At 46.8% G+C, this 25,499-nt stretch overlaps 2 protein-coding genes across 2 annotated transcripts in view; one reads left to right on the top strand and one right to left on the bottom strand.

Moving 5' to 3' along the window:
• Window positions 1–16,641, bottom strand: part of RNF170 (ring finger protein 170) — a 46,622-nt gene extending 29,981 nt beyond the window's left edge. The window contains exons 1-2 of the mRNA XM_065406711.1: window positions 16,601–16,641; window positions 13,710–13,767 (exon numbers count right to left, since the gene is read on the bottom strand). The gene's annotated coding sequence lies outside the window, so the exon portion shown is untranslated. The remainder of the gene's footprint in view (window positions 1–13,709; window positions 13,768–16,600) is intronic.
• A 176-nt stretch (window positions 16,642–16,817) lies between these two features.
• HOOK3 (hook microtubule tethering protein 3) overlaps window positions 16,818–25,499 on the top strand; it is a 118,416-nt gene continuing 109,734 nt past the window's right edge. The window contains exon 1 of the mRNA XM_065406217.1: window positions 16,818–16,889. Coding sequence (XP_065262289.1) covers window positions 16,833–16,889 — 57 coding nt within the window. The 5' untranslated portion in view covers window positions 16,818–16,832. The remainder of the gene's footprint in view (window positions 16,890–25,499) is intronic.

Consider the following 25,499-nt stretch of genomic DNA (forward strand, 5'->3'; position numbering starts at 1 on the left):
TAACTCTTTCAAAGCAACATAAGCTAAATCAGAAAAAGGCACTCTTACACCAAAATAAGAATGTCCACATGGGGAGTTATACCAGAATAAAGTACAGTGATATAACAATACTGGTGTAATTTTATCTGTATAACTTCCTGTGTAGACAAACCCTGAGGCTGCAGTGCTAAGAAAGTCTTTCAAGCACCAATGCCTTGGGGCTGAGGGACTGGGCTCCCCTCTCTGCTGTCTGTCTTCTTAGCAGTTATACACACAGTGTTTCTGAAAAATCATCTGCTGGAAATGGAGGGGTAAACTTGATGGTCCATAGCATGGGACAGGTTATACTCAATGTCTCCTCCTTGGGTCACATTTCCCTTCCTCTCCCCAAATCATAAAGGAGTTCAGATGTGTTCCCCCTACACAGAATATGGTACTTGTACTGATGATCAGCTTCTCTGGATGGGATACCATGTAGCTGTTAAATAATATTAAGAACAAATTCACCAGGAGATTCTAGTACTGGATCTGGACCAAGATCTTTCTATACTGATTTGTTGCAATTGCTGACTGGAAGTGAAGCAAGAATTATACTGGGTATCATAAAAATGGCCATAATGGGCCAGACCAATGATCCATTTAGCCCAATATCCTGTCTTCCTACACTGGTCAATGCTAGATGCTTCAAAGGGAATGAATCATTTGAAGCATAGTATAGTTGGAATTATGTTTTCCAATGTGCATTACTTTGCATTTATCAACTTTGAATTTCATCTGCCATTTTGCTGCCCAGTCACCCAGTTTTGTGAGATCGCTTTGTAACTCTTGGCAATCTGCTTTGGACTTAACTATCTTGAATAATTTTGTATCCTCTGCAAACTTTTCCACCTCACTGTTTACCCCCTTTTCCAGATCATTTATGAATATGCTGAACAGCACTGGTCCCAGTATAGATCTCTGGGGGACCCTGCTATTTACCTCCCCCTTGGGGGGGAGGGATAGCTCAGTGGTTTGAGCATTGGCCTACTAAACCCAGGGTTGTGAGTTCAATCCTTGAGGGGGCCACTTGGGGATCTGGGGCAAAATCAGTACTTGGTCCTGCTAGTGAAGGCAGGGGGCTGGACTCGATGACCTTTCAAGGTCCCTTCCAGTTCTAGGAGATGGGATATCTCCATTAATTATTATTATTCTGAAAATTAACTATTTATTCCTACCCTTTGTTTCCTGTCTTTTTATCAGATCACCCTTGTCCACATGTTTGTTGACCCCCTCAAAGAATTCTAATAGATTAGGGAGGCATAATTTCCCTTTATAAAAGCTGTGTTGACTCTTTCCCAACAAATCATGATAATCTATGTGTCTGATAATTCTGTTCTTTACTATAAGTTAGTCTTACCAGACTGTAACTACCAGAATCACCTCTGGAGCCTCTTAAAAACTGGTGTCACATTAGCCATCCTCCAGTCATCTGGTACAGACGTTGATTTAAGTGATAGGTTACACACCGCACTTAGTAGTTCTGCAACTTCATGTTTAAGTTTCTTGAGAACTCTTGGGGGAATACCATCTGGTCCTGCTGAATTACTACTGTTTAGTTTATCAGTTTGTTCCAGAACCTCCTCTACTGACATCCTAGGCTGGGACAGATCCTCAGATTTGTCACCTAAAAATGGTTCAAGTGTGGGAATGTCCCTCACATCCTCTGCAATGAAGACCAATGCAAAGAACGAATTTAGATTCTCCACAATGCCCTTGTCTTCCTTGAGTGCTCCTTTAGTCCAGTGGCTCCACTAGTTGTTTGGCAGGCTTCCTGCTTCTGATGTACTTAAATTTGTTGCTGTTAGTTTTTGAGTCTTTTGCTAGACGCTCCTTAAATTCCTCAAATGAGACCAACTACCCAAGAAGCCAAGTCAGAGATTTTATCTTTGGACGGGGTGTGCTAATGTTTGGAATGTCTGACACTACCTTTTTCCATCTCTCTTCTGAAATAAAGATTCTCTTTGATGATAACTTAAGATGCTGAAGTTTTGTGTCGGATGTAATTGGTCTGTTCACTTGTTTGCTCAAGCCACGTTTCTGAAGGCTTTTAGAAATGGCTTGTGGGCCCAGTGTAACATGATGAAGTAAACCTGACAGGGCAGACATGTATCCCTTTCACTTGAAAGAAGGGATGATACTTGAAAGGAGTCAGTTGTGAACACTCATGAACAAGTTATGAGTCCAAAAGGGAGTACTCTATATAAAATGCTGCTTCTTAGAGCAGAAGCTGAAGTATATCTGGATAATTCTCCCCAAACACATCTTCAGTAGACCTTCAGGAATTTTATTTTCATATTCTAAGCTTTGGGAAGATAACTCTGTAATGAAGGATTTCAGTATTTCTCCCTGTAATATTGATTTCCTTATGGAGTTAATAAGAGACACAAGATCTGAAATAGGGTGTATGCTATTGTTTCTTTGTACCACAAAGATTCTTGTGACCTTTTCAAATCTCTCTCTCTTCCCCTCCATGGAACTGGTTCTATTGTTCTAATACGTAAGAGATGGGCTAATTCATATTTCATCTTCTGATGTGACGGAGGGTCTTGTGGATAGCACTGGTTTATTTTAATTTACTTTGGGGAAAGGATAAACTTATCCCTGTGATAATGAATGAGTTCTATTATATGTCCACCCCTGATTTTCTCAAGCACCCATTTTTTGAGATGACTCACTCCTGGATGAGGCCCCCTCCACTCCGGTAGAAGGGCTGGGATATGTCCAGACTTGGGAAACCAAAAATCAAGGGAAATTTTGTGGGTTGGATGATTTCCCAGAGAATCCCAGCCTTGATCTTCCAACTCTGAGGAAAGGCAGCAACGGCCTCTGCCTAATGTGTAATATCTATGCTGGAAGCTGGAAGAGCAGTGACTACAAAGGGAACACCTGCTAAAATAAGGTGGTTTGAATAGAGACGCTTCATTGGAAGAAGGGAGAAACTTATTCCCCTTGTGTAAAGCCTCAATGACTGCTTTGTCTCTATGCTTCCCAAAGAGCTTATCAGCAAGATATTTGGAAGGATATCAGATGTTAACCTGCCATTCCAATTTCTTCAAGTGGTGTCATAGGTGCTTTGGGCCATGTCTTTGGAAGTTTTGAACATACAGGAAATCAGAGTCAGGTGGAACAGCAGCCCTGAAAACGTTGCTAAGGAAATCAAGTTTAAAGTAGTTTTATGTAGGATTTACTTTGCCTTTTTTGTGTATGTCTGTATGCTCGCAATGGCCTTTCAGTCGAGCACAGATCTGCTCCCAATAAGACTGCAGCCAGTACTCACAGGGCTAAGGTGGCTGTATCCAAGTTTAGTCTGAGCAATTAACTTATTCTTTTGTCTATGGGTTTGTCAGGAACACTCTCTCAGATGGTATGACTATGCCCTTTACTAAGGAGGCTACAGCAAGCTTAACCTTAGGCAGAGTAATGAAGATCTTTTAGTCTTTATATACAAGTGACTCTTAATGGGGAATCCCCACTCTATCTTAATCACACCTTCATAAACCAGGTGAGAAGAATTACACAGCTGTTCAATTTTGCAAGGTTTTGGTTGTTAATTTTCTGGAAACAAGCACCTGAGAAATTAGAGCCCCTATTTGTGCATAATTCTTGGAAACTTAGTTGAGAACATGAGGTATCTGGCTCAAAGGCCCAGCTTTAGATATTTCTCCTTCTCTTTTGAGAATCTAGAGAGGAGATTCACTCATGAGAAGCTTTAAAACTTTCTGCTATCTCTAACACCAGTCCCTGGGCCAAAACCCAGAGAGAAAAATTAGGGTGTGTGTGAAAGGACCCAAGCGAAAAGGACAGTCTGCAGACATGTATCCTTGTATCCTGCATATGTCCTTAAGGAAAACAGTAGCCATTCTGTGACCTGCTGTGGGACCCCGAGAAGCTGGAAGAAGAGAGGAGGTAAGTCCATCTCACAAGGAAAAGGATCTGAATTATTTCACTCCATGCTCCCTGCTGCTGTGTCTGGGCTGAGCAGGGACCAATTGCACAGAATGAGGGTTTAGCTGCAGCCACTTGTAGCTACATGGCATCAAAAAGGTGGCAGTAGCTGGCATCTTTCATGGCAGCTGTGGCCTTGCAGGTAAAACAGCTTGTGGGATGGGCTTGTTTTACAGCCTTCTCAACAACTTCAGCATGGACCTTGCCTACATGTTAGCCGGGAGCAGGCTTTTCTTCGTCCTGGTTGCTACAGGGGAAATCATTCCTTCTCCCAAGATTCAGGAGACTCCAGTGAAACTTTCCTGCTTGCTCTACAAGCTGTGGGATTCAGGGGAAGCAGCAAGGAGGCTTTGAAAATCTTAACCCCTAGTTCCATGCCACTGATTCTGGCAGGTGTCAGGGAAGGAAGCTTCACTGAGGCGTGCTCAACTGTCTTGCTGTGGAGCTTGGTTTCTGTGGCCTGCTGTCCATCTGCCATTTCTCAGAGGGGAGGAGAGATTACGTCCTTCAGACCCTCTTCTGAAAGCCAAAAGGTTTTCTAAGTTCAGCAGTTTTGAGCCTCAAAGTCTTGAAGCCACCGAAGAAACAGTGATGTTTAGTTAAGAACACTTCAACAATCTTGTGAAAGCTCTGCTGCAAAGGGAGACTTGAATTCTGCTGTATGTACTGCTTGGAGGGCAAAAAATTCTGGGGAGATCTTCCGGAGGGGCATCCCTAAAGCCAAGCTCAGAGCAAAGATCTTGGTTGCCTCCAGTTGCCATACGGAAGGGGTTTGCCCATTGTGAAGACTTGCTGACACAAAGGGAACCGAGAAACATCCATTCCTAAACTCCACATGGTCCAAGTTAAAACTGACATGTTGTTTGGAGGTGAGGTATGTATGTTATGGGAGATAGATGTGGGTAAGGATTAGGGGTATGTAGGAGACTGAATTAAATTTGGATTTCTGTCTCCCCACTTATTTATTTTTACTGAAGTGTCTCAGGACTCTCCTAGAGAATCAGCAATGAGTTGACATAAGTAAATAAGGTTTGTATTCAACTACTTTATGAAATTCTTGCCGTGCTCCATTATTCATGCAAATTATTATTTTTTTTAAATTATATTTACCTAACCTTTTCAGCTTAATATTTTTAGTTGAATCAACCTAACTGCAAGACCATGTGTTTTTCAGATGCCAAATAATCCATTTAAAAGACATTCTTCCTTCTCTGTGTTAAAAATTTGTGCTCATTGTTTCTTTATGATGTATAAAGGAGGATAGAAAGAGTTTTTTAATTCGTTCCTTCTCTTCTATACTGCAAATTCAGTTCTTCTTTATTATGCTAGTTTTCATGGAAGACTATGGATGACTGGTAAAATTTATTTATAAGAAAGTGAAATATTAATTCAGGAGAGGTAACTTTTACTCAGACTTTTAAGAACTTGTTTTTTCTTGACATCCATCCAACTGAATAATCAGTTGGGAAACTCTCTCTTTAACAAAGGTTCATTCCCACACTGCCTTTCAGTTAAGAAATGAGAAAGCTCACAATCCTCCAGCAAAATCAACTTACAAAAGACAAAAAAAAAAAGAAAACAAAAACGAGCAATTGTTTTTTTAAAATAGCAAAAAATGTCAGTCCCTCTTTAAACATCAAAAAAGAAGCAAAAAGGACACTAACCAGATTTTTAATTGCCAGTCCTCTTTAATCTCCTGGTGTTTCTAATACAAAATATCAGGGCTCTCCAGTGTGAAAAAAAGAAAGAATTACCTTATCTTTTGCACTGTGACCCAACTATGTCACAACTGGTTTTATCAGGACTTGGTTAAATAGCAGAGAAGCAGATACCAGATGCATTTGCATCTGGAGTCTCAATGACTATGGAATGGAACTATACACAGACAGATTGGTAGGGACTGGGGGTGGTAGAAGGTATAAAGAAATGTAATTTATCTGGGCAAAATTGTCATTTCAAGTTACCATCTCAGGCACAAATTCTTGCCTGCTCTTTATCATGGTGACTCAGATTGATGATAGTAAAACTAATGATAATTTACTCTCTTGTCAACAAAGAATTATTTGCCGTAGGCAAGTAGAATTTTTCAAGGCTGATTTAATTACTGTCAGGCTAAAAATTCACATTGGTCACAAGTTATCTACTTAATCTCCATTGCTTCTTTCCCAATAAAGGAATATCACAAATAACAGCATCTTAAATTACAACAGTGGCTTTTATTCTTGGAAGCGCACACACAGAGGACATTGAAATTTAAGGGCACAAAGGGGCATGTTAATGCAGATGTATTACCTCATCATGCTTCTGAACTGCCAGCTAACAACACAAATACTATCAAGATTCTGTTTCATGTGGCACAGTTAGAACAATCCCACATACCATCATTTAGAAGGACACTAAAAATGAACCAGTGCTTGCCATAGTATATGAAATAATTATTGCTGGCTAGCCAGACCAGAATATTCATGATTTTCTACATTTTCCATATATTTGAATGCCTCTTACTTATCTGCTGGGGATGTCTTATCTGCTATTATACTCCCAAGAGAGATTACAAAGATCTTAGACACAAGGGTCACATAGGTATAGGAAAAATGAAGGACCTTATTATGGCTCTAGGTGGTCTAGAAATGACAAATTGAGATGGCATGAAAAACGAGTAACCAAGAAATTAGGTCACATACATCTGTGGACTTTCAGGGCATAGTACAAGGCTCATCAGTTTGCTCAAATCCCTTACTTAAAGAAGGATTTGAATTGAGAGTGTCCTTTTAAGGATTTGTTGAGGGTGAATAAGGGGAAATTATTCACCTGAAATTCTGTTTCTCAGAAGACAATATTCTGACAGGATTCTTGCTCCTTGGCTTTTGCTTCTTAGTGTGAGACTGGTGGAATACCCTTGGCTCTTAAACAATTTATGTAAGTGAGGGCAGCAGTAGCAGGGCATGGCACAAGCCCAGGCCCCTACTGGCTGTTGCATGCCAACTCCTGCTGGTATAAATGCTGTCCTCTAAAAGTGCAGTCAGTGTCTTTGGTTTCAAAGGAGATGAAGCTCCCAGGATAAGCCAATGCAAAATGATTTATCATGACTAAAAAATACATCCCAAAGAAAAATGTACCAGGATAATGGAAAGATTGACTAATCCAAAAAAGAACTGGACATTAACTCTTGTTGTCCTCATAATAGGATTAAAAAATAAACAAGAGTTTTGGAAGGAATATAATCCCACAGGGTTTATCTAAACGGTAAATGGAACGAAAATAAGGTTCAAGTCACAACTATAATTACTTATCAGTGCAAGTGTGTGCATGGATACTTTTATTTTCTATTTATACATAATTTAAGTCATTTTTTATGGACAGTAGGGCACTTTTTCCAAAATAAGAATATGCACATATGGACTTGCACTGATATAATTAAAGATGTGACCTACAACTGATGTAGTTATTTTGGTTCCTTTTACTATGTAGACAAGCCCTGAAACTTTGGGGGTATAAACTACCCTTTAAATATTGGGGGACAGGTGGAAACTTTACTTGGTGCCAGATTATCCCACATCTTCCTACTGCAAGGTTTCTTCCTGTGAAGCACTGGTCACTGTCAAAAGTAGGATACTAGACAGACCATTGGTCTGATCCAGTCAGACAATTTCTATGCTCCCTTCGTCCGCTTCATGCAGAATTCCAGGGACCTTTCAACAATTAATGCATAGATGAGCACGTGGGCATAGGAGAAACACTAGCAGGACAGAACTCCAGCACTACCTTGCAGAGGAATCTCAGAGGAGACTCTAGCATACCTATTGCTTGTATAATCTGGTGTCAGACAGATCAATCATTAGGACCTGAAACTTACTTGACAAGCTGGTATCACTACTACCAAAGGAATTTCCATGTTAGAGATTAAAATTCACAGAAATAGATTATTTAAAAGGAACTTTCATCAGCTTGTCAAAACTACATTAAGACTGCATGACATAGGGGGCTTTTTAATAGGAAGTTTTAAAAGTATCAAACCTTGCATGAATCTGATGCCAAGGGGCTGCAGAGATGCTGGTCTATCTTCCAATAGTTCATGACAGGCCTGCACAACTCGTAAAGCGGCGAGGGCCATATTACTCCAAAGAAAACAGCTGAGGGCCGAAACACGCCCTCCCCCCCCAGCACCGCCCAGCCCCGCGGAAACAAACCCTCCTTCCCCAGCACCGCCACGCCGAAACAGCTAAGGTTTGGGGGGGGGGAGGGTGTGTGATACTTTATTAAGAATTTTTCAATTAAATCAAACAATTTTTTTAATTATTTTAAATTTTTTTATTAATAATGGAAAAATTAAAAACATCTGTTCCGTTGAAAGAAAACATTTGTACTTTTCATAATTACCTTGCAAATTTAATGAGAAATATTACATCTCTTTTCGGCAACAAGCTTGTCGCATTTGGGGGTCATATTTGAAGTGGATATTTTCATAATGTCTTCCAAATGGTCGTCAGTCAGAGAAGAACGTTGCTTGTTTTTATTCATGTTCATGATGGAAAATGTTTGTTCACATATGTAAGTGCGTCCAAAAATGCTGAACGTTTTCAGTGCAACTTCATTGTCCAGACTTTTGTAGAAGTCCCGCAAGCTGCTTTCTCTGTGCTTATTTCGGTAAACTGCTGCACACTGAAGTTCAATAACCGCCAACTGCAAATCTAGTGGCACTTCCTCTGGATCCACAGAAAAGGGATCTTCAATCAGCTTCAACTGGACGTCTTCTTCTTTAGACAAAGTAAGTCTTCTGTCAAATTCTTCAATCAAAAGAATGATGTGCTTTGCGTATTTTTCTCCTAACTCGGCGTGTTTGTGCTGAGGGATACGGTGTGCACAAGTGGGAAAGTGACACATTTCACCTTTTGACAGCTGACTTCTGAAAAGTTTCAATTTCATTTTGAAAGCTTTCACTGCTGCACACATTTGAAATATAAGTTGATTTTTTCCCTGAAGTTGAATGTTGAGATCATTCAGGTGTGCTGTAATATCACAAAAGAAAAAGAGATCTTGATTCCAGGACTCATTTTCAAGCTCTGGGAATTTTATTGGCCCATTTTCTATGAATTTTGCTACCTCCTCTTTCAAAGCAACAAAACGCTGGAGCACTCTTCCTCGACTCAACCACCTCACTTCTGTATGGTAGATTAAGTCATTGCACTTGGTGTCTACCCCTTCAAGAAAGGCTCGAAATGTCCTATGTTTTAGTCCTCTAGAACGGATGTAGTTTACAATGGAAACTACCACTGACATTACATGCTCAAATTTTAAGACTTTGCTACTCAAAACCTGCTGATGCATAATGAAGTGATGTTTGGTTATTTCTCTCCCGATAAATTCTTCAAGAAGAGTAACTGCTCCAACATTTTTTTGGCACATAGCTGGAGCACCATCAGTACAAATGGCCACCAAGTTTGTGAAATCTAATCCCGACTTATCATTCGTGCACTTTATCACTTCACTGGAGATTTCTTTTCCGGTTGTGCGACCCGTCATGGAGCACATGCCAGCAAGTTCTTCAGTAATTTCAAAGTTTTTATCAATACCTCTAATAAAAATAAGAAGTTGGGCGGTGTCTTTTAAATCGGTGCTTTCATCCATAGCTAGGGAGTAAAAGCAGAATTCACTGACTCTCTGCTTTAACTGATCACTTAAATTGGTAGAAATGTCAGCTATTCTTCTCCGTACAGTCATGCGTGATAGACTGACATTCTCAAATATTCCCCTCTTTTCTGGACATAACTCAGATACAGCAATCAACATACACTTTTTAATAACTCGCCTTCTGTCAAGCATTTCCCAGCAGCAGCAATTTCTTTAGAAATTTTAAAGCTTACTTTAGTAACTGTATCGTTCTCAGTGCTCACTTTCTTGAAAATTTGCTGTTCTCTACTAAGGTTTTTCGCTAAACTGGCTGCTTTAATTATTTTTTCATTTGGGCTCAATTTGGCGAGATTGGGATGCTTAGTTTCAAAGTGCCACCGAAGGTTGTATTCTTTCAGAACGGCTAACGTTTCGCGACACACGAGGCACAGTATTTTGTCTTTGGAAATAGTATATAAGTATTTATTCGTCCATTCAGTGTTGAAAATTCTGTGCTCTGATTCTATTTTTCTCTTTTTCTTTTCACTCATGGTATCCATTATGAAGCTCAAGATTTTGTTGAATAAATTCACACACAAGGGAAACACTCACAGTCACACACAAAGAGAAGAGATATCTCACGGCGCATGGCACACTAGCAAGGCACTGACGGTGTGTGGAAGCCTGTAGGTCCAGGGGTCACTATATTACTGCACACAGCAGTCAATCAATGCAGTTGTAGATAAATCTCTGCATTATGCATTTTTGTATAACTTTTATATGACTTTGTATTGAACCTTGGTACTATGTTATAGCGGGCTCCTAAGATAGTATAATTAAGGTAAAAGAAAAATTTCTTCTGTGCAAATTTTTGAAGCAGAGTTCAAATTTGTGTGCCATGAGGCAAATGCGCCCAAGTGAGTAAAATGCTTATACATTTAAAAAGTTTTAATTTGCAATTTGTGTCAATTTATATGGGTTTTCAGATAGACATCATAAGTAAAAAAAGAAAAACAAAAGTTTGTGTTTTAAATTGAAAATTTTCCTAAAAAATATCAATAAATGATTATCAGCCAAGAATAAGATATGTAATTACAAATGCATTTTAATTTCCTTATTGGTCGAAATGTCAAAGACGGCTAAACTAACCTTACTGTTTTTCCCTGCGATCTTTTTCATTTGCCCATTCAATATAAACTCTGTCCAGATCTATCAGTCCTCAATCCAGCTAGTAACTCTTAATACACATCAGCACCCCACATAGAACCCCCCACTCGCTAGTTTCCCAATACACACAGATTTCTCCTCCCTCCCAGTGCCCTTCCCCACAGCCACACCACCACAACTAAACAATGCCCCACACAGACCCCCAGTGCCCTGACACACACAGATCTCCCTCACTGCCCAGCACCCCCCAACAGGCCCCGGCTGCCTAGCACCCCAAAACACACAAACCTCCCCCACTGCCCAGCGCCCTCCACACCCTCACAGCCCAGCACCCCCCGCACATCTCCCAGACACTCACTCCACCACACCCTTCCCCCTTCCCTGGCCGCACTCACCAGCCCTGCTGGGAGGTCTCTGGCTCCTAGGGTGAGAGCGGCAAGGGGAGCCTCCAGTGGTGAGCGGGAGCCGGTTCGCACCGGTTCGCGGGAACCAGTTGTTAAATTTAGAAGCCCTTTTAGAACCAGTTGTCCTGCGCGGGACAACCGGTTCTAAAAGGGCTTCTAAATTTAACAACCGGTAAGTTGAAGTGACCAGGACCGTAGCTGGGGGGGAGCAGAGGGAGCGGCTGCTCCCCCTGAGCACATTATCCAAAAGTGGCGCCTTAGGAGCCGACCCCATGGGTGCTCCAGCTCTCCGCCCCGCTCCCCGGCCCCAGCTCACCTCCGCTCCGCCTCTGAACACTCTGCCCCGCTTCTCCCCCTCCCGCTTCCCGCGAATCAGCTGTTCGCGTGGGAAGCCTGGGAGGGCAGAGAAGCAAGCGGTGGCTTCGCGCTCAAGCCCAGGGAGGTGGAGACGGAGCGGAGGTGAGCTGGGGTGGGGGGAGCCGCCCGCGCCACAGCAGGTAACCCGGGGGGAGGGGTGCGGAGGGGAACCACTCCCCGCCCCAGCTCACCTCTGCTCCGCCTCCCTGGGCCTGAGCGCAAAGCCACCGTTTGCTTCTCAGCCCTCCCAGGCTTCCTGCGCGAACAGCTGATTCGCGGGAAGCGGGGGGGCTGCAAGCTCAGCCTGACCCGGTGCTCCAGGCACTGCACGGTGGCGGCGTGGCCCGGCTCCAGCCGAGCGGCGTGGCTGTAGCGCCGCCAGCCACCTCCAGGCAGCGCAGTAAGGGAGCAGGGAGGGGGTGTTGGATAGAGGGCAGGGGAGTTCAGGGGGGTGGTGGGGGGGTGGATAGGGGTCGGGGCAGTCAGATGGCAGGGAACAGGGGGATTGAATGGGGGCAAGGGTCCCGGGGGGCAGTCAGGAAGGAGCAGGGGTTGGATGGGGCGGTGGGAGGCAGTCAGGGGCAGGGGTTCCAAGGGTGGTCAGGGGACAGGGAGAAGGGGTGGTTGGATAGGGAATCAGGAGAGGAGTTGGATGGGGCGGCGGAGGGCAGTCAGGGGACAGGGAAGGGGGTGGATGGGGCAGGAGTCCCGGGGGGGGGCCAAAAAGCGCTCAGGACGGGGGCGGTGGCTGAGCCCCGTGTCCCTGTTGGGGGGTGGGGGGGGGGCGAGGGCTCCGTGCCTGTGTCCCGCTTGGGGCAGTGGGGAGGGGCAGCGGGGAGGGGCAGCGGCGCGCGAGGGCTCCGTGTCCTGCTTGAGGCCTGGGGGGTGCGGCGCCGCGCGCGGGCTCCATGTCCCGCTTGGGGCGGGGGGTTGAGGCGCGGCAGTGCGCGAGGGCTCCATCCCCGTGTCCCGCTTGGGGCGGGGGGGGCCGGCAGCGCGCGAGGGCTCCCTGCCCGTGTCCCGCTTGGGGCGGGGGGGGGAGGCGCGGCGGCGCGCGAGGGCTCCCTGCCCGTGTCCCGCTTGGGGCAGGGGGCCCGGTTTCGCGCGCCGCGGCCGCTCAGGATCTCCCCCCCTTCCCTCCCAGGTTTGAGAGCCTGGGAGGGAGGGGGAGACCCCGAGCGGCCGCGGCGCACGAAACAGCTGATTCGCGCGCCGCTGCTCCCCCTCCCTCCCAGGCTTGAGAGTGAGCCCCCGCGGGCCGCATGCGGCCCGCGGGACGTATGTTGTGCAGGCCTGGTTCATGATATGTCAATAAACTGCCTAATATCCCTGGCTCACACTTTGCCACTTCCTTCATGGCGAACATTCTTTAAGAGCTGAGGAAGTGCTGCTGCTATCAAGTCTAGGAGCTAAAAGCTATGAGCAAGAATTCTGGCAAATGGCATCTTTAGAGAATGGAGGGTTGTCAACCGATGCTGTCTATATCATAGGCAGTAGGATTTGTTGATTTTGATTATGTAAACATGATGAGATGTTTGCATACAAGGCACGTGTTTACATATTTAAGTAAAAATAATATAAATAAGCTTCAATATTAAAGACTATTTTGTTAATTTTTATTATACTTAATAAAAACTACAGATAGTCAAACTAAAAGGAGGAAGGACAACATCTGAAACAGACAAGCAAGGAGAGCAATTTTTAAAATAAAAGTACTTTATTAATTGCCAAGATAAATTCTGTGGGAAGAATAAAACAAAAGAATACTGTTTATTTGGACGGTGTGTTGTTAAGTGATCAAGCAGTGAGTATTAATAGGCTCAACATTACTGGGTAATTATTTTAGAGGTACAGCTACAATACTTCTGACATTACAGTATTGAATAAGTCATCTCAGCTGGTGCAATCAAATCTATACCCAGCACTTTTGGTGTCACTGACAGCCATGCTGTCACCATGATCCATGTGAAACACTCACTCAAGGGATGAGCAACTGTTCTTAGAGCCTCTACCAGTCTCAGATCCCCACTGACCCCTGAACTCAGTGTACTTGTGAAAGAGACCTTTACAGTCTCGGTAGCTTTTCCAGTAAAGTGGAAATTTTCCCGAAAAGCTGAGGTTCTTCAGCTCTGCAAGAGCAGTTTTACTGGGAAAGTGTCCTTTGCTTCCATGTAAAAACTCTTAGGACTGACAATTCCATATACTTACCTGCTGAAGCAGGTCTTTGGGAAGTCTGGGGTCAGTAGTCTCTGGAAAACATCTTTTCCTAAAGGAGAAAGAAGAAAGTAGGTATTACTCTCCTGCTGGGGGAGAGATACTTCAGAGGGTGAAAATGTTGCAGGGTACAAACACCCCTTCCTCTCCAAGAAGAGTTTCAAAGGCACTTACCTCTCAGGGATTCAAACTGAATCTCTGAGGGAAGATACTACAGAACTAAAACATTTTGTTAGAACAGAAAGACACCTCTCTCATTGTATGGGTGAAACTCCGCAGATAGCTTGCAGCAGACAGACAAAACCAGTTTCAGTCCAATTCCTAGCTAACAGGGCATCCACATCGCATAAGCCATCGTAACTGACATCCTTGTTGGCTACCTCAGCAGACAGGCCAAGAATTCAACTGGTTACTGAGACTGAACTTCCCACTCACCCCTCTACATACTGCCCCCACGCCCCACCCAGTGCAGAGTTGAAGTATGTTGGGTAGACAGGGTGGGGAAGAATTCAGTCACTGTCTATATATTACCTATTCTGTGGGTAAACAGGAATTCAATGTGGATAAACAAGACTTTATCAAGAAGATATAAAGCAATTTTAAGAATGAGAAAAATATCTGACAAATTCCTCCTTTAAAAAGCATGTGCACAAACCTCTTAGGATACAAAATCCAATCCTGTTCTTAAAAAAGGTAAATTTTATTAAAAACAAAAAGGAAGAAAATACATTTGAAAACTCAGGCCATTGCTAGATTTAAAAAAACCCACTTACAAAAATGAAGCATCAAGAATAACCTTCTTGAGGTCCAGCTTAAAGGTTACAAGCAAAACAAAAGCATTTGGGGTTAACACAGAGGAGTCCACAAGCCATAAAGAAATAAAAAGAAAAAACCCTAATCGCATCTTCATAGACATTTCCTGATTTACTTACATATCTGGGGGTTTCAAGTGAGTAGTTTCTAGGTATGATTCAGATGATTTTTCATACCTGGCCCCAAGCTTCTTACAGCATAGTTCCAGCCCTGTCTCTGCTTCTCCCCGAGAACAATAGACAGACAAAGGGGAAGTTTTTTCCCAATTTTAAAAAGTCTAGCCTTCCCATTGGCTCTTTTGGTCAGGTGCCCACTCCCTTCCTTTTACCTATGCAGGGTGACTTTTTAACCCTTTACAGGTAAAGCAAGTAGAGAACAACTACTAAGAGGGATTTTATAGCTAAGTGGTTGGCTGGATGTCCATAAAAGGGAACTTACACCCCCCCACCCCCCATTTCATTTATCACAGAACAATAACTCAGCCTCCCTGAAACAAGTATCTACCCTCAGCACTTAAATTATCTTAACTGGTCATTTCCACTATTTATGTAAAAATATTTCTTCCACATTTTTGAAAACATTTCTTTATTGAAATGAGCAATACAAAGACTATATAAATGTCAAGCATCTCTTTGATTTGACAAGCTATGGGTCAAACCCTACCAATATAGTGTTCTATTAACGGTAGATCTACGGAACTCAATAGAAATACACAGGCTAATAAGGCCAAGAGCCAGTAGTGGTTATAAGGGGCATGCTCTGTCAAAGTCAAAAGTTGAGTGTGAGCAAGGACCATGGCTCTTTGAGCTCCACTGGCTGGGAACCTAGTTTCTCAGAACAGCTGACATACAAAATCATCCAAGCTGGAATTCTGAGCTGTACCATTTTAGGCATCAGCATTCTCTAATTAATGTTTATTGACTGGACTGAGAGATCAAAACAAATAACCCCCCAGACCACATTTTCTTTTTTCAAAAAAACAAACCAACCCCTTGTGTGTTTAGATCCAAATTTCATTCATAAACAGGGGAAAGAGGCAAGTAGGGAGCAGAACAATACAGTGTATGCGGGGGAGAGAAATGAGCAGAATAGGTGGCAGGGTGGCCAAGTAAATACATTGGTGATAAAGGCCAGGCTCATACCAGGACCTGGGGGCCCAAAGCGGGTGGGGAGTGCCTGGGTTCGCACTAGAATGCAGGGGCCCACGAGGGCCATAGAGGTGTGTGTGGGGCAGGGCCCACCGCCCACCCCAGGGCCAGGCACCCGAGGTGGGTGTGTTTGGTGGGGGAAAGGTGGCGGGGCTGCACCGGAGGCCAGGCGCCCAAGGAATGTGTGTCTTGTGGGGGAAGGATAGCCAAGCTCATCCCGGGGGCCAGGCGCCCGAGGGGGGTATGTGGGGTGGGGCTCACCCCGGGGGCCAGGCAAGTGGGGGGGTGTTTGGTGGGGGAGGGGTGACCGGGCTCGCCAGGCGCTCGGGGGAGGGGTGGCCGGGCTCGCCAGGCGCCCCGGGGGGTGTGTGTTTGGTGGGGGAGGGGTGGCCGGGCTCGCCAGGCGCCCCGGGGGGTGTGTGTTTGGTGGGGGAGGGGTGGCCGGGCTCGCCAGGCGCCCCGGGGGGTGTGTGTTTGGTGGGGGAGGGGTGGCCGGGCTCGCCAGGCGCCCCGGGGGTGTGTGTGTTTGGTGGGGGAGGGGTGGCCGGGCTCGCCAGGCGCCCCGGGGGGTGTGTGTTTGGTGGGGGAGGGGTGGCCGGGCTCGCCAGGCGCCCCGGGGGGTGTGTGTTTGGTGGGGGAGGGGTGGCCGGGCTCGCCAGGCGCCCCGGGGGGTGTGTGTTTGGTGGGGGAGGGGTGGCCGGGCTCGCCAGGCGCCCCGGGGGGGTGTGTTTGGTGGGGGAGGGGTGGCCGGGCTCGCCAGGCGCCCCGGGGGGTGTGTGTTTGGTGGGGGAGGGGTGGCCGGGCTCGCCAGGCGCTCGATGAGGGGGTGTGTTTGGTGGGGGAGGGGGGGCCGGGCTCGCCAGGCGCCTGAGGCGCGGTGTGTGGCCAGGGTGGCCGGGCTCGCCCCGGGGCAGGGGTCGGTACCTCTCTCCGCTCCTGGCTCAGCCGAGGCCTCCCCGCGGCCGGACTCCGGCCCCCGCCCGCACCGTGTGCGTGAGGCGCCCTGGCGCATGCGCGGCGGCGGTGGGAGCGGGCGGCTCCCGGCGGCCCCGGTGACGTGTCTGCGCCACAGCCCGGCCCGGGGAAGCGGCGGCGCCAGCGACTCGGCCCCGGCAGCGGCGTCCGGCGGCCGTGCCCTGCTGAGCCCGCCCGCATCATGTTCAACGTGGAGAGCCTGGAGCGCGCCGAGCTCGGGGAGAGTCTGCTCACCTGGGTGAGTCACCGGCGAGCCCGGCCCGGCGAGCCCCGAGCCCCCGCGGCCTGCGGCACCGCCCTCCCAGGCACTGCCCAGGGTCTCGGCTCCGCACCACGGGCCGGGGGTCACCCCCCCCCCGCGAGGTGTCAGTCTCTGTGTCCGGCCCCCTCCCACCGCCGCCCCGGGGGGTGTCAGTCTCTGTGTCCGGGCCCCCCCCCGCCCACCGGGGGGTGTCAGCCTCCGTGTCCGGGCCCCCCCCCCCCGCCCACCGGGGGGTGTCAGTCTCCGTGTCCGGGCCCCCCCCCCCCGCCCACCGGGGGGTGTCAGTCTCCGTGTCCGGGCACCCCCCCCCGCCCACCGGGGGGTGTCAGTCTCTGTGTCCGGCCCCCCCCCCGCCCACCGGGGGGTGTCAGCCTCCGTGTCCGGCCCCCCCCGCCCACCGGGGGGTGTCAGCCTCCGTGTCCGGCCCCCTCCCACCGCCGCCCCGGGGGGTGTCAGTCTCTGTGTCCGGGCCTCCCCTTCATGTTCCCTCCATCCCTATGGGGTTTCAGTGTCCGGGCCTCAGATTTCCCCCGTGCCCCTTAGTGGGGTGTCAGTGCCTGGGCCTCCTCTCCAGATTCCCACCACCAGCCCCAGTGGTGTGTCGGTGCCCGGTCTTCCTCTCCAGCTTCTTCCACCCCCTGTGGGGTGTCAGTGCCTGGACCTCCTTTCCAGATTCCCACCACCAGCCCCAGTGGGGTGTCAGTGCCAGGTCTTCCTCTCCAGCTTCTCCCACCCCCAGTGGGGTGTCAGTGTCTAGGCCTCCTCTTAGTTGTCTGGCCTGGGGCCTCAGTGTCTTCCTTAGGTCTTCCCTCCCAGTTGTGCCTAGAAGGTGTTTCTGAGCCAACATTACCCTTGCCTCTTAATCCCCCTCCCCCCCCCTCCCAGTCCTCCCTTCTGACTTCTTCCCCCCCCACCCCCATCACTGTCCAGGCAGAAGTGTCTCTTCTCCATTTGGTCGTCCCCCACCATGATGTATTTTGATGTGCGTGCTCTCCCCCCCCACCCAGTGGGGCATCACATTGGTGCCAGGACCTCACACCCTGCAATATAACACTAACACTCATCACCCCCACCTCTCTGTCTGTTTTCACTGTCTGTGCTAAGAAATCCAATCCTATCAACATATGGAAATGGAGCTAACCAACCTTAACTGTGTCCTGTATTGACACCATGAGGAAAAACAAAGAATACCCCATAGTATAATTAAAAATCACTTTAATTTAATCTGACACAGCACATACTAAAAGGTTCAAGTTAAGGTTGTTTCGGTGTTTTAATTATGCATTTCTGTGTTTGGATTTCTCGATTTCCTAGGTTTGTAATGCTTGTTTTTGGTGTAGCTACTTCCACCTTTTCATGTTCTCTGTATGTATAAATATCTTCTTTCTGTGTGTTCCATTCTATGCATCTGATGAAGTGGGCTGTAGCCCACGAAAGCTTATGCTCAAATAAATTTGTTAGTCTCTAAGGTGCCACAAGTACTCCTGTTCTTTTTGTGGATACAGACTAACACGGCTACTCTGAAACCTGTGATATCCCTTTAATGTGTGTTTTACCCTTAGTTACGGGTACATACTCTCAATCTTAACTGCAATTAAACATAATTTTTATCTGGAAATAGTGTTGTCAGGGCTGGCTTTAGCAAGAGCCGGGCCCGATTCCTGGGGGCGGGGCTTGCTGCAAGCCCCGCCCCCAGGAATCGAGCCGTGCTCCGGCCGGGGTTGCCGGGCTTGGGTCCGGGCCGGAGCCGCGCCGCGGGGGCCGGGCGGGACCCAGGCCGCGCCGCGGGGGCCGGCGTGCTCGGCCGGAACCGGGGCCGGACTGGGCCACGCCTCCCCGGAGCCCTTCTTGCGCCCCCCGCCTCCCCAGCTTACCTGGTGCTGCCTGCCCGCCCCTGCTTCTTTTCAGACTTCCCGCGAACCTCTGATTCAGGGAGCGTTCAGCGGAGGGAAGGAGGGAGAAGTGAGCTGAGGGCGGGGTGGAGAGCTGCGGCGCGGGGCCCTCTTAGCGCGGGGCCCAATTCAGCCGAATCGGCTGAATCGGCCTAAAGCCGGCCCTGAGTGTTGTTGTTTTTTTAAAATTAAAGATGTCATGCCTGAACACTAAATAAGAAACTCAAAAACACATGCTACCATGTGATATCTCCAGTGAGTTGAATATCAACCTTAAACTTACATTTTTATTTTAACTTCTGTGACCTGATTCACCAGTATGTTCTGATTGTGGGGTTGCTCTGGAGCCTCATAAAGCAGCTAGCACTCATTTAAGATGAGTTTACAGGTGCTTTGCATAACCAGAACAGCACAAAGTAGCAGGAGTGCACTGGTGAATCTGACCTTTAATTTGCAGGTGATTTATTGGTTTAGTTATCTGGAATTATAGGCCAATTGTTTGGTTTGTATTTTGTCATTTTATTTCTTTACACATATATAGGCAAAACTACAAGGTAAACTTCCAGCATATGAAACTGTCATAGCTGAAAAGGAAGATATTATTCATTTCTTAAAAATTTTGGTTGTGAAATTCTGGAGTCAGACTGGGCAGCAATGGGGTGTAAAATAGGTGAGAGGGGATTACTGGGGATGTGGGGAAATGGCAGAAAAGAGTTCTCCCAGGAAGTTAAAGTGGCTAAGCAGGGATATATAGGGAGCAGAGGGATTTAGTTGCATGGTAGTGGGGGGAGGCCAGGGGCTGTGGTGTAGGACAGTTAAGTGTAGTGTTGTGTTTTTGGGAAACCAGGGGTATACACTTGGCAGGAATCTGGATTGCATAGCCCAGGCAATCTTTCTTCATTGACCTCTTCACATCTCTGCTAGTGCACATGGCCATTTTTTCTCCCTTTGGCTCTCTACAGTGCTGTTTTCTGTGGTTGGGGGGGGACCTGAGGGGGTGCAGGGATTCAGGAGGAGCTAGTTGGAATGTTGGGGGGGAAGCAGGTATGTGCATGAGCTTGGGGAAAGAAAGGTTGTGTGTGGGGGTGGGAACCATGTTAAGAAGACCAGTGCTATGAAAAAGGGAGGGCCTGAGATGGGGTGGTGGATGGAGACCAGTCTCGGAGTGTTTCTGTACTTTCAGGACTCCCCTGTGCTCCTACTTCAGCTGCCCTGGCAGTGCTACCATGGTGCATGGTGGAGCTAATGCCCCAGAGGAGCATTTCAAGCATTGATGCCTACTAGCATAGGGCCATTGAACTATAAAGAGCAATGGCATTTGGAGACAAGCAAACCAGTGAGAACTCTTGCTATGACTCTCTTCTTCCCTAAGAGGAAGTTGTCTGATATCATGGTTTCCCCAGCTAACAGTGACCTGAGCTGTTGACCACTGTTTTTGAGCAACAGTCCACAATCATAATCCTAGATCCTACAACTCCAACCATGCAGGTGGACCTTTAACCCCCATTGTATGAGGGGGCCACGTCGAGGGAAAACACAGTATTCCACAAGCCAAACGTTTCATGGACCAAGTGTATAAATATCCCTGCTGGAGCAGTCACACAACCAAGAAAGGGGAAAAAAAGTTTGTTTTGTTAGCAGAACTATTTGCAAATAGCGGTTAAATAGCATGGTAGTTAGAACATTTTGTTTATATTTGTAATTCTTAGTTGGATGTGCAGTTTTCTATGCTGTTTATCAGTTTTAATATTTTTGTATCAAGGGGGTTTTGAAACTGACTCAGGATTTAGAGTACCTCATCTACATTATGGCCCCAACTGTTTTTAAAATATGTTTAGTTGAGCTGGTTTAAAAAACAGAATTTTGTGTAAGGGTGTATGGGTTTTCAAAACAGACCATGGAGTTTGTTGATCCCCTGGTGAAACAATTTTTTAGAAGTCTTTGAGTCAGTTGCTGTCATTGCCTGACTTTTTTCCAAAGCCCCATAGCTATTCTTGGGAGGTGAAGTTGCTCATCCTCTTTGTCAAAAGAGCTATTAGCTACTTCTTAGAGAAGACTAAGGTGTTTTATGCTAGAGAAGTTGACTGTTCTAAGAACTTGTTTTACCTCCTACAGTGCTTGTGAAACACGTCACGTTCGTACACAAGTGCTTCAACTGGTTTTCTGGTGTTCTGAGAAGCAGTTGAAGAAGACTTAGATTTCAGCAAATTTGAGAACCTGTTCAAACTAAACTGATAAGTCTGCTAATGTGGATGCAGGCAACCCGAAACTGCTCCTCCCACTGCTAACCCACCATGTCTCTATTCTGTTTTATAGTGAGATGTCCCTTGTGCCTTTTACTTACCACAGAAACAGGGATCTCAGTTGCGGAATCTTTAAAGTTATTTACTTGTAATTTTGCTGCTTTGAAAATTCCCGTGGGGTTCCCTATCACAGCCTCACCTGCCATCAGACTTCGGGGATCTGTTCTAAGCTGGGGCCTTGTTCTCAAAGTCTTGTTTATCTCCATTGGAGAGCATTGTCAAATGTTCTCATTGAGAGTTGTGTATTATACCCCTTCCCCCACCCTGTATCTGTCTTGTCTATTTAGATTGGGGCAGAAGCCATCTGTGTTTATACAGCACCTAGCATAATGGGACCCCGTTCTTGGTTGGCCTCTGGGAATTACCATAATAAATATAATTAATAATATTAAATTTTGACTCAATACCTGGGGGTGCTCTCTACCATGTAAGTTGCAGTCTCAGTGTAACATATGTCCAGAGCGTCCTTATCTGAAATTTTTAAGGCTGCTACATATTCAAAGCACAATTTCATAAATCACCATTTTCTCGACATGGTATCAAGAACAGATGCTGGTTTTGGGAAGGCAGTGCTGCAGTCACTGTTTAAGCAGCAGGAGTCCTCAGAAAGGTCAGTGCTAGTTAGTCTTCTGTGGAGTCTGTGTGGAGACGTCATGACAGAGATGTACTTTACCGTCTTTCCTTCACTCTGCTGTGTAGCTCAGATACAAATAGTGTTTCAGTAGGTAGAGAGGACCTTAAGGACTGGTTAGAGGAGTTGGGTGTTTATAACCTCAGTGGTAGCATTACACATTTCTGTGATATGTACATTCTGTAAGCATTGCTACAGATCCAAGATCTCTGTACTCCCTTCCTCTATTTTGAGGGTGCCGCTGGCCATTTTTCTGGTCTCAGTTCCTAGTATTCAGTTTGGCTCTTCCTCTTTCGTGGATGGTGTAGTTCCCCCAGTGCAGATGCCCTCTGTCTTCCACATGGTGCCCATTCCTCAAAAGAGAGGTATGTTAGTGTTTCTTTATGGATGTAGACCATGTACCTGGGTTTCTTTGTTCAGCCTCAGTTCCAGGGCTGTCCAGGTCAGTCTTGGGGCCGTATGGGATGAGCTTGGAAGTTCATCTGCACAGCTCCTGAGAGATAGGGACTTTAGTTCCTCCATGTTGTTCACTTGGGTTCCACTAGAAGCTAGTTCTTCAGGGCTGTTCAGGCCTCTTCGTGTAATTTTTTGTAGGCTCCCTTTCCGAAGGCGGTCAAAGCTGCTAGAGCTGACTGGTGAAACTGCTTTCCCCTCCCAAGCACTTCATTAACTCCTTGCTTTTTATACAGCACTACTTGATCTGTATGTTTCCCCCCATTTAACTTAGATTGGTAAGGACCTCTTTCAACATCCTTGGCATCGGAGGACTGTAATGGTACGTCTACACGACAGCTGGGACTGAGCCTTCCATCCTGGGTAGACAGACACATTACTGGTGTAGACATTGTGGCACAGGCGGCAGCACGGTCCGTCTGTCTGAGTACGGATCCAGGGGGTTGGGCAGTCTTGTTCTCCGACAGCTAATCCACGTCACAACATCCACACTGCTATTTTTAGCATGCTAGCTCTGGCAGAGCTACCGCGTGTCTGTCTACCCAGGCTGGAAGGCATGATTCCAGCTGCAGTGTAGACATACCAGAAGAGGCCAGCTGAGAACCGGCTTCTTTATACTCACTCCTCTGCCCCTCGTAACAGGGCTAAGATGCAACTACCACCATCCATGTTATCTCCCATTTTGGAACTTCAGTTATTGCTGGCCAGCATCCACAGTGACTTGCCAATAGCTGATATGAATCAGTCCTTTGACCACAAAGTTGCAGTGTTTTCTCTTTCTCCTGATAATCTGCATCTCTCACCTCCTGATGACAACAACTTTCCGGGAGTTGCTGGTTTGGTTGAGTGACTCTTTAGAGCTGGGTACAACAACAGCCAAGAAAAGACTTATCTTTTGATAAATTGTAGTTTAAGGGAAAAGGAAAAGTGAACTCGACTGTCAGTTAAAGTTTGTTGAACACTGGTCAAGGTATTTGGTGGATTCCAGCATCTGTGCCTGCTGTCACTAAAGAGGCAGATAGTGTGAACCAGGCCCCAAGCAGCTATTCCTATACCTGTATCCTGGTTCTGTAGTGCAGAGATGGGTAACTTTAAGGTAGTAGAGGGCCACAAAATCCCCTAAAATCCTTTGCCGAGCCAAACATTTTTTTTTAGAGCAGGAGTGGGCAAACTACAGCCCAGGGGCCGCATCCGGCCCTCCAGACATTTTAATCCGGCCCTTGAGCTTCTGCCGGGGAGCAGGGTCCAGGGCTTGCCCCGCTCCAGTGCTCCAGCCGGGGAGCGGGATCGGGGATTTGCCCCACTCCGTGCGGCTCCCAGAAGCAGCGGCATATCCCCCCTTCGGCTCCTACACGTAGGGGCAGCCAGGGGGCTCTGTACGCTGCCTCCACAGCTCCTATTGGCTGGGAACTGCGGCCAATGGGAGCTGCAGGGTCGGTGCCGGCGGATAGGGCAATGTGCAGAGCCACCTGGCTGCACCTCCATGTAGGAGCCGGAGTGGGGAAATGCCGCTGCTTTTGGGAGCTGCTTGAGGTAAGCGCCGCCCGGAGCCTGCACCCCTGACCCCCTCCCACACCCCAACTCCCTGCCCCAGCCCTGATCCCCCTCCTGCCCTCTGAACCCCTCCGTCCCATCCCGGAGCAACTTCCTGCACCCCCAATACCTTATCCCCAGAGCCCACACCCCCAGCCGGAGTTCTCCCCGCACGTCTGCCCCAGCCCAGAGCCCCCTCCCACACCCTGAACTCCTCATTTCTGGCCCCACCCTAGAGCCCGTATCCCCAGCCAGTGCCCTCACCCCCTCCCGCACCACAACCCCCAATTTCGTGAGCATTCATGGCCCGCCATACAATTTCCATACCCAGATGTGGCCTTCGGGCCAAAAAGTTTGCCCACCCCTGTTTTAGAGGATACATATTGCATAACTCAGAAATGTTTGCTACACTACAGCATGTTATCATGCAGTTAATGGTGTATTACCAATATAAAACTGAAGTGGTCTTAAATATAAAAGTCTCATATAGCACAACCTTTATATAATAATTAGAAAATAAACAATAAAACCCTACAACAGTTTAAACACATTTTTCACTAACCTTTTATTCACTATGCAGAAGAGCCAGGGTTTAGTAAATGAAAATAACAAAAAAACAAACCCATCTTAACATTTTTTCTCTGCTGCTTATCATTGTTACAGTATCTTGTCAGTCAGTGGGTAACTTAAAGAGTGAGCCTGTATGCACACTGAGGTGCATATGTGTATCAGTTTTATTGCATCCAAGCTGCATAAGATGGAAGAGTGTTTCATTTGTCAGTTGGTTCCTTTCCTTTGATTTCCTATGAATCAGTCTGGAGAAGTCACTTTCACAAATGGGTTCTCCCAAAGAGAGAACACAATTTCAACACCTACTTTCTCAGATTTGGGAAATGGGACTCAGTAAGCAGTTTCCAAAACTGAGTGTCCCTTTTATTCTTCTCTGCAACAAAGAAAGGTTCTGCAGTTCGTACAGTTGTAGTTGCAGTTCAGAAGGCTGGTCATTGACAACAGCTGCAAGTGGATCATTAAAAAGCATCAGATGAGGTTGAAAACTTTCAAAATGCTTAAAATATTCATTGAAATTGAGCAACAGCATTTCACTGTTAGTATTGTTCCTGCTAAAGTCTGATTCGCGCTCTTGCAGTTATGATGTATGTGCATCACATGTTGTAAAGTGGGCAAATTCAAATGTAACAGGTGAGTGTTAATAAGTGCGAGCTTGCTTCAGAACCCATCCATGTGAGCAATGAGGTCTGATGCAGTCTAGTCGATGTCTTGCAGTTGCAGATTCAAACAATTCAGGTTATGTCTCTCAAAAATGCTGTATAGCACAGAAAAACTGAATCTTCCAGTTTTTCCTGAAACTTCGTAGTATCAGAACTCTGCCTTTCAGAAAGATGACACTCTGTTTTTTGTTGGAAAGAATCTCACGAGGCATTTTCCATGGCTTATCCATCACACTTCTCTGTATAGCTCCAAATTGTCCTACTATGCATCCACTTCATCAAGAAAAGCTACTAATTTGTGATGGCTGAGTGATCTGTTTGCACCTTGTATTATGTTTGTAACTTTCATGACCACATTTATGATGTGATTAAAATACAGCGATTTTCCACACAGCGACTCTTGATGAATAATGCAGGGCAGAGTTGGGCAGTGCTTCAATAAACCTGGAAACCCAGCCCTTGAGCCATGCATAGCAGGTGCTCCATCTGTTACAACAACCAACAACTTTTTACAATCTCCAAAACCTGCAACAGCTTCCTGAAGC

Source organism: Emys orbicularis, chromosome 6 (assembly GCF_028017835.1).
Source record: "Emys orbicularis isolate rEmyOrb1 chromosome 6, rEmyOrb1.hap1, whole genome shotgun sequence".
In the NCBI taxonomy this organism is placed as follows: Eukaryota; Metazoa; Chordata; order Testudines; family Emydidae; genus Emys; species Emys orbicularis.